This window comes from Sparus aurata, chromosome 6, assembly GCF_900880675.1.
Source record: "Sparus aurata chromosome 6, fSpaAur1.1, whole genome shotgun sequence".
NCBI lineage: Eukaryota > Metazoa > Chordata > Actinopteri > Spariformes > Sparidae > Sparus > Sparus aurata.
This window is the reverse complement of record NC_044192.1, coordinates 30,172,793-30,181,894: the sequence shown is the minus strand read 5'-3', so window position 1 is coordinate 30,181,894 and position 9,102 is coordinate 30,172,793. Positions and strand designations below refer to the sequence as shown.

At 41.9% G+C, this 9,102-nt stretch overlaps 2 protein-coding genes across 2 annotated transcripts; both read right to left on the bottom strand.

The window, feature by feature from the left end:
• Nucleotides 1-2,683: 2,683 nt before the first annotated feature.
• Nucleotides 2,684-5,246, bottom strand: LOC115583490 (blue-sensitive opsin-like). Its single transcript, XM_030420394.1, has 5 exons — nucleotides 4,720-5,246; nucleotides 4,457-4,625; nucleotides 4,202-4,367; nucleotides 3,799-4,038; nucleotides 2,684-2,961 (listed from the first exon to the last, which is right to left on the bottom strand). Exons 1-5 carry the CDS (start codon nucleotides 5,102-5,104, stop codon nucleotides 2,860-2,862), a joined length of 1,062 nt encoding a protein of 353 aa, XP_030276254.1. The 5' UTR covers nucleotides 5,105-5,246; the 3' UTR covers nucleotides 2,684-2,859.
• A 1,197-nt stretch (nucleotides 5,247-6,443) lies between these two features.
• LOC115582571 (blue-sensitive opsin-like) lies at nucleotides 6,444-8,535 on the bottom strand. Its single transcript, XM_030418588.1, has 5 exons — nucleotides 8,066-8,535; nucleotides 7,804-7,972; nucleotides 7,549-7,714; nucleotides 7,120-7,359; nucleotides 6,444-6,713 (listed from the first exon to the last, which is right to left on the bottom strand). Exons 1-5 carry the CDS (start codon nucleotides 8,442-8,444, stop codon nucleotides 6,609-6,611), a joined length of 1,059 nt encoding a protein of 352 aa, XP_030274448.1. The 5' UTR covers nucleotides 8,445-8,535; the 3' UTR covers nucleotides 6,444-6,608.
• Nucleotides 8,536-9,102: the final 567 nt, after the last annotated feature.

Here is a 9,102-nt window from a genome sequence, read left to right as displayed (position 1 = left end):
AGTACAATACATTGCTGTATTACTGTAGGTCTATGGGTCTAAAATACAAAATGTATGATGTTTCATTTTCTACAGAACTGCCAGACAACCTGCACAGGGTGGAAGGCAGGCTATGTTCAGTGATGAACAGGAGGTGGCCATAGTCAATATTGTTTTGGCAAATAACGAAATCCGGCTTTGTGATTTGAGAGAGCAGATCATCGCAGATCAAATAACCTTCGCTGGCATCAACACTGTCAGCATATCTACACTCTCCCGCATCCTTAAAAAGCACATCTCACTGAAGCAGCTGTATAGAGTTCCATTCGAGAGGAACAGTGCAAGAGTCAAAGACCTCCGTCATGACTATGTGCAAGTAAGCCACACACACACACACACACACACACACACATTACAGTATTGTGTGTAAATGTATATGTGATAGTCCTGTGTTTTCAATCACACTATATTCACTGTACATTATCTAAATGTTTCTGTTTTAGAGATTCCTGGAACTTGATGCAGCTCCACAGCAACATGAGTTCATTTTTGTAGATGAGCCTGGGTTCAACCTGGCCAAAACCAGACGTCGGGGCCGAAACATTATTGGGTAAAGGGCCATAGTGCATGTCCCTGGTCAGCGTGGGGGAAATATCACCTTGTGTGCAGCCATCAGTGTACCGGGAGTCCCGCATCACCACTCCATCCTCGGTCCCTACAACACAGCCCTCATTATTCGCTTTCTGGACACACCTCATGAAACAGTTGTCCAGGATGGGCCAGAGCAGCCCCAGTTTGTTGTCGTCTGGGATAATGTCAGTTTCCATCGGGCTGCTCTGGTCCGGGACTGGTTCAACAATCATAATAGATTCATTACACTCAACTTGCCACCATACAGCTCATTTCTGAATCCAATTGAGGAGTTCTTTTCAGCATGGCGCTGGAAGCTTCATGACCGTCAACCACACGCCCGCATGCCTCTTCTACAAGCCATGGAAGAGGCATGCGGCGACATTGAGGTGAGGTCCATACAGGGTTGGATTCGGCATGCAAGGAGATATTTCCCCTGTTGCTTGGCAAGGGAGGACATTGCCTGTGATGTGGATGAGGTGATGTGGCCAATTACCAACAGGAGACAGGATCCATAGCCTTAATGTCTTCCAATCGTTTTCTTACAACACTATGTTTTGTAGAACATTCTAGTTGTACCATGTCTTTGTGTTTTGTTTTTTTTACTTTTGCAAAAACCTGAAAAAAAAAAAAGAATAAATTCTGTAGCGTTTCCATTTAGTTTTCATGTGTCTAGATCAACTGTAGTGGATCAATCTTTCACAAAAAAAGTCTTTATGAGACTTTTAAAGTCAAAAACCATCCAAAGTACTGAATCCAGCTGTGTTTTGCATAAAGCGCATCTGTGTGTTGTTGCTGCTAGGAAAGAGTGCAAACAAAGGTGCATGTGTTTAATGTTTTGATGCTAAAAACAGTTTTGAAATGGGGTTGTTCGGTTTTGTTCCAAGAGTTTCATTTTGCCGTATAAGTTAGGAGTTTATCTCCATGTGCTGTGTCTTACTCGACCTGTGTGTTAAGTTATGACACAGTGAGCCAAAGTCTGAAACATGTGTGTAAGCATTCGGCAAAAACTCACTTTCTAACAATATGAAATACTCTCACGGTTGGAGTCCAAAAAGTCAGAGGCGAAGCAGCAGGTCTTCAGTCAAAAAGGTGTTTATTCACAAACACAGAACACGCATACATGAGCCACCCCGGGGCAACTGAGCTCTTTCACTGATTTTCCAGCTTTTATACCCATGGTCTAGGTGGTCCAACCCCCCTCGACCATCCTTTTGTTGTGAAGATCACCCAGGGCTTGCCTTTGTTATTCTCATTTTTTGGATGTGTTGTTAAGAACCTACAAATGCCTTGCCTAGGCCCCTTCCTTTCTGTGGCCTTGGGTGAGCTGTGGCAACACCTGTTGCTCATTTCATTTTAAAAGGTTGCATCAAACATTGGTCTTTATCAGGCACAAGCTGAATGTTAGAGCTCACCTGGGACAGCAAGGGATGTTCCAAAATCTATTCAAATGAGTGATTATGACCAAGTTATCTTATCTGCCACCACACCTTATCTTTAGAGGTATCCTAGTCTTCTAACAGGAGATTAGGAATTTCGAGAGCGGGAGTGATATGACAAAGTACTGCCTGATATGGCGGTAGAAAGAGGAAATGATTGACAGTTAGCCGGAAACCAAATAATGTGAGGATGGAACGTGAAAAAAATGCTCATGCAACATGAGAGCTGTGATGTTTTAACCGATACAAATACTTCAAAAATCTGTTTCCAAAATTTGTGAAATATATTTTGTTAGTTTTTGCAAATGCCCACAAAACTAGGTTTGGTAAAATTTTGGTTACAATCAGTGGACCGCTTTTACTGTTGACATCTTTATGTGGGAGTATAACATCATTAAAGGATTTTAGCTTAATGGCTAAAGTGATGATTTCAGCTTAAAAGTCTGTTCAAATCAGTGTAAGACTTAAGGGCTAATGACGCACTTTCACCACATTGTGTGTAAGAGCCTTTTACACAATCACCTTTATGAGGAAACTGTTAGCTTCCAAACTAGTGAATTTGATGTTTTGTAAAATCAACACACACACACACACACACACACACACACACACACACACACACACACACAATATACTTGTTTGTAATTTTTATTTTATTTTTTCTCTTTGCAGATAGTAGGATTTCTCACTTAAATTGCAACATTGCATATACAGTATACATCTTTTCATATGGCAAAATACTCATCCATTTATACTTATTTACAACACACGATCATCAGTGGCAGAGAGGTCAACAGTCACAGTGTTCGGTCTAAGCTGGTCCAACTTTGGAGACTTCAGTCACTGACTGTGATGTTGAGGACTCCTCTTCAGCTGAACCCATCCCGAGCATCATCATCATGCATGAACGGAACTAAAAGGGAAAAGACAGTTTGTTGAAGTTAATTACATTGATGCTGTAGAGACAACAAGACAAGACAACAAGAAGTCTCTGCAGGACAGGGCTGCAACTAACAATTATTTTAATCATCAGTGGATATGCTTATTATATTAGTTATTATTAGTCAGTAAAATGGCTAAAAATTGCTCATCACAACCTCTGAGAGCCAAAGTGCAGCTTCAAATCGTTCTTTTGTCCAACCAACAGTCAAAAACCCAAAGACGCTTCATTTACTTTTATAAATGAAAAGCAGCAAAACATGTATTAAATAAAAATTTAACCAGAAAATGTTTGACATTTTTTGCTTGGAACTGAATGAAACGATTTATTGATCACAGTGGCCGGTGAATAATTTTCTACTAACCATCTAATCTAGTGCAAAATCTGGCATCTTGCTCCTTCTTCCTCTCCATTTATCTTGATCAACATCCATTTAGAGAACTGACAAATAAAAGCTAAATGTTTTATTCAAGCCAATGCATATATCAGTAAAGGCCCCATGGAGGATACTGTAAACTGCCCCTGGTTTTCAGTGGGATCATTTTCTACAAACAGAAATTTCAACAGTGAACTTCGAAATCACGTCCGTACCACATTAGGAAATACATGGTTTTCACTGGAAAGTAACTAGTTACTAAAGTTGTCAAGCTATGTAGTTGATCAAAAAGTACAATTAATGTGGTGGTGTAAAAGTATAAAACTGTACAAAATGGTATGTAATAGATAAAGTACAAGTACCTCAAATCTGTACTTTTTGTAAAATTAAAAGTGTTGAGTTGCTCACAACAGTTGTTACAACATTGAACGGACCTGTTTATTTAAGACAACGTAGATAAGTGGGTTGTAGACTGCAGAGGCCTTCGAAAAGCAGGAAGGTATGGTCGCCAGCCTCAGGTCGAATGTTTGCCCGCGGTTATTCACAACCCACAGAGCAAAGGTGGTGTAAGGCATCCAGCACACAAGGAAGCCTAGCACCATGACGACCACCATCCTGGTCACCTCCCGCTCTGCCTTCTGGGTGGAGGCAGACTCAGCTTGCGCCTTTGCTGCCTGTTGAAGAAGAGAGGAGTTCTTACTACGTCAGCACTTATACCAGTGGCTGCACATGTACTAAGTGTTTTGGGAAGATAGATATGTTCTGATAAACTTCATCCTTGATGGGACATAAGAAGACGTGTATTAAAATATATATATATATATATATTTGCCTCACCATTTTCAGCGTGATGAGCAGCTGAGCGTAGCAGAAGACAATGGTGGAAAAGGGAACGGCGAAGCAGAAGCCGAACAGGAACATCACATAGGATTCATTGTTGTATTTGTTGTTTGTGGTGTACCAGTCGGGACCACAGGAGCACTGCAGGCCTTCGGGGATGTACCTAGAGAGATCATCGCAAGCACATTAAGTGTGTATGGCAATTTTGCAGCCCAATCAGGGCGAATGTAAAGGTGCATGTGTAATACTAACCTGCTCCATCCGAACAGTGGAGGGGCTGATGCAATCAGTGCAAAAACCCAGGTGAACGCACAGCAAGCTATAGCGTGGTCGGGCTTGAACACAAAGTTACCAAGTGGCTTGCAGATGACCAACCATCTTTCAAAAGCTACCACAGCTAGAGACCACAGACTGACCATTCCTGGGATGAGACAAAAAATTAAAATTCAAAGCATCATATTGGAGCTCAGATTGAATCAGTTGATCATTCCAAAACAGATACAGATCAATCTTACCACCAAGTGTTGCCATAAAACCCTCAATCTTGCACATATGTGGTCCAAAGATGAAATATCTGTTTGCAAAGGAGCAGCAGGCAGTGAAGGAGCCCACACAGGACACAAGAAGGTTCGCCACAGCCAAGTTCACCAGGATGTAGTTGAGGTGGGACCGCAGCTTCTTGTACTGGATGGTGCACGCCACTGTAAGCAGATTGATGGCAGTGCCCGCAACAAAAACAAAGAATGTGAATGCTGCCATTGCATAGAAGGTGCCCGAGTTCCCTAAGTGGTCCTGAGGCACCAGGAAGGGACTGAGTGCCGTGATGTTATTGGTGTCCAGAGGGATGGGTATCCAGAAGTCTTCTGGGAGCTCCATGTCTCGATTTCCTTTCATTTTCATATGACTATTGATTTCAATCGTAACCTTAAGAGCTCTCCTCACTGGTGTTTTCGCTACACTCTATATCACTTATATTAAAATTATAAGAATAAGGAATAGAAGTTAAACAACCAGACGTGAACGCTGTCAGGTCTGCATCCCTAACATCTCTGATAACAGCTTTTGTGCAGGACTGACTTTTATAAGGCCAGCCAGCATGCCACTCATCCCTATTTTAACCTTGATTAATTCCATAATTGAATGATTGACTAGAGTTGAATTAATTGACGTAAGTCATTTAGTAGATTCCTGCCTTGGCTGTTTTCCGATAGGTGGCTAACCAATTTGGGAGAAGAGTTGAGGACGACCTCTGTGACGTGTTTTCAGAAAACAGTCTTTACATGCTGCAAATTTCATATTAAGTGTTATTGTCACTGGAGAATAGACACACTTGCATGTTCTAATGGTTGGAGAGCATGTGTGATACAGAACAGTGAGGTGCAGCAGGTCTTTGTAAGAGATTGTTGTTTCAGACGATGATCTGAATTATGAATATGAAGGCTGATTGTTACACACATCCTGTCTGTTAAGAACCTATAGGGCTCATAGAAAGAATATCGCGATTTTATCCTTTGTGAATACAGACAGGTAACACACACACAAACATGCACCTACACAAACAGTGCACTGCATGATCACTTGTTTTTAACATCAGAGCAGATTAATCCCTCTTTCTTAATGAATAGCGCAGCAGGTCTTTTCTTGCTAATCTGGTTTCCGATTACATTAAATCCGGTAATCTCATGCACTGAAGCTCTTTGTAATCCACCTCCCTGGTTTAACTCAAACTCTGTGTTATCTTTTTGGCATTTCACCTCCTTCGCTGAGATTAAGGGATGCAGAAGACATTGAGAACACGGTGTTATTACATGAGGTGCTGTTTGTGTTGAGTTACCTCATACATGCACTCATACAAAACAGCAGAAATAATCTGGTACTGATAGAAAATGTGATCTGAACACGTTATAATTACCTGAAGGAGCAACACTCAATATCTGTGCAATCCATTGCACAAAACATCACCATATGGGCATATTTATAGTTCACAAATGATCAGGCGCATTTGCAGCAGAAATTTTTTTGTGGGGGGGGGGGTAACATTATATTTGTGTGAGTTTAAAATCACGAACGCTGACGAAAATAACCTTTGAATGTCTCAGGAAAGGATGACTTGATTTGAGGACACAGTTTGTGCAACTCACACGTGGCAGTGTTCCTTACAGCACAAAACCAATCGAAGGAAACAGCAGTCCAAACCAGTGAATGTGCCCCACGCGCACACACAAACATACATCTTTGTATTGTTTTTTATTTTTATTTTTCACTTTGCAGATTATGTATGATGTCAATATCTTTTCCGTTAAAACATATGTATCATTTCATATGACAAAACACACGTACATTTATTCTTATTTACAATTCACAATCATAAGCGGCAGACAAGTCAACTGTTTCAGTTTTCAGTCTAAGCAGGTCCAACTTTGGAGACTTCGGTCACTGACTGCGATGCTGATGACTCTTCATCCTCACCTGAACCCATTCCCACCATCTTCATCATGCATGAGCGGAACTGAAAACACATCAGAAGAAAAACACGTTTAGAAATATACCTGTTCTTTCTTGCTAAAAAGCGAAATTGCCGTCGAGCACCAGATTGTTGTTTTTATATTTCAGTTGTCAGACTTCTACACTCTCTTTTTTAACAATTAAGCATGAGCTGTTTGTACCAATGTCTCTTTGTATTTAGCAGAAATTGATGCTTTTAACTTCAGCTCGCTACGTTGCTGTGGCATTTTCGATTAAGCTTGTTGCGAGTTGATCAAAAATGAGCAGCTTTACAATAAGAACAGCCATTAACCGTACTTTCCAGATGCCTCAAAGACATGAAGCATATCAACTTGTCTTTTTGTGTATCATGTACACAGTGCCTGTCCATAACTAACGCATTTTTAACTCTGACAGTACATCTAGCTAACCTGTTTATTGAGGAGAACGTAGATAACTGGGTTGTAGACTGCAGAGGACTTGGAAAAGATGGCTGGTATAGATGCAAATCTCAGGTCAAAAGTCTGTCCGCGGTTATTCACGACCCACAGAGAATAAGCGGTGTAAGGCGTCCAGCACACCAGGAAGCCCAGCACCATGACGACCACCATCCTGGTCACCTCCCGCTCTGCCTTCTGGGTGGAGGCAGACTCAGCTTGGGCCTTCGCTGCCTGTTGAGTAAGAGAAGCATTATAAGACTCATGACTTCTGGGTTCTGCATGTTTAGTGGTCATCACACAGGGGATATGATTTTGTTTATGCCTCTTGTTCAGCATATATCATCAACCATCACTCTCTGGTTTACACCTTGTTGAGCAGGATTGACACAATCCCTAGTCTTCAACGGTGGTTTGCCTCACCATTTTCATCGTGATGAGCAGCTGACTGTAGCAGAAGAGGATGGTGCTTAAGGGAACAGCGAAGCAGAACCCAAACAGGAACATCACATAGGATTCATTGTTGTATTTGTTGTTTGTGGTGTACCAGTCGGGACCACAGGAGCACTGCAGGCCTTCGGGGATGTACCTAGAGAGATCATCACAAGCACATTAAGTGTGTATGGTAACTTTGCAGCCCAATCAGGGCGAATGTAAAGGTGCATGTGTAATACCAACCTGCTCCATCCGAACAGTGGAGGGGCTGATGCAATCAGTGCAAAAACCCAGGTGAACGCACAGCAAGCTATAGCGTGGTCGGGCTTGAACACAAAGTTACCAAGTGGCTTGCAGATGACCAACCATCTTTCAAAAGCTACCACAGCTAGAGACCACAGACTGACCATTCCTGGGATGAGACAAAGAAAAAAATTCAAAGCATCATATTGGAGCTCAGATTGAATCAGTTGATCATTCCAAAACAGATACAGATCAATCTTACCACCAAGTGTTGCCATAAAACCCTCAATCTTGCACATATGTGGTCCAAAGATGAAATATCTGTTTGCAAAGGAGCAGCAGGCAGTGAAGGAGCCCACACAGGACACAAGAAGGTTCGCCACAGCCAAGTTCACCAGGATGTAGTTGAGGTGGGACCGCAGCTTCTTGTACTGGATGGTGCATGCCACTGTAAGCAGATTGATGGCAGTGCCAGCAACAAAAACAAAGAATGTGAATGCTGCCATTGCATAGTAGGTGCCTGCGCTTGCTAGATGGTCCTGGGGGACCAGGAAGGGGCTGAGAGACGAGATGTTGTCCGTATCCAGAGGAATGGGGATATAGAAATCCTCCGGGAGCTCCACAATTCGTCCGTGCTTCATTTTGCCCTTTATGAAAAATAAAAAAAGTGAATAACAAAAATTAAAATTTGCTTTTCATGCGTGTCTCAGTTTCTCTTGCAATGCTCTTTGTTGGTCTACGGCAGTCCATTAACGAGGACTGTTAGTGCATTTATAGGGCTGCCTGACTGGACATTTACTTGATTGTACTATTGAGTAATTAATTGCTTGATTTGATCAGTAAAAACAACCCCCAACTCTGATAATGTTGATTAGACACCGCAGTACACAATGGAACACATTGCACTGTGGCCTAAAAGAGTGGTCAGGAGCCAAAAAGGGATTGCAGGAATTTATCAATCGTATCCTGTTCTTATCCCATCACTAGCATTTTGGCAGAAAGGATGCAGTCAGGAAGGAAGGGCATTGTTTTAGATTCAGATAATCCAGTCATCAGAGCTATTACGAACGCTAATCACATTCAATCTGCCCTTGGGTAACCCGCTTGATGTTACCATTCGGTTGGATGATCTCTACCTTCATTATCGTATCAGGATCAAGAAAGGATTAAGCTGTGTTGTGCATGGCCTTCTGTACAAAACATCTAAGGCCATTTCTATTTTTCCACACCAGAATCAGACATGAAGGTCATTTTTGACTTTGAGGTAAGTGAACAGTTTGGAGACAGACAATGATACGT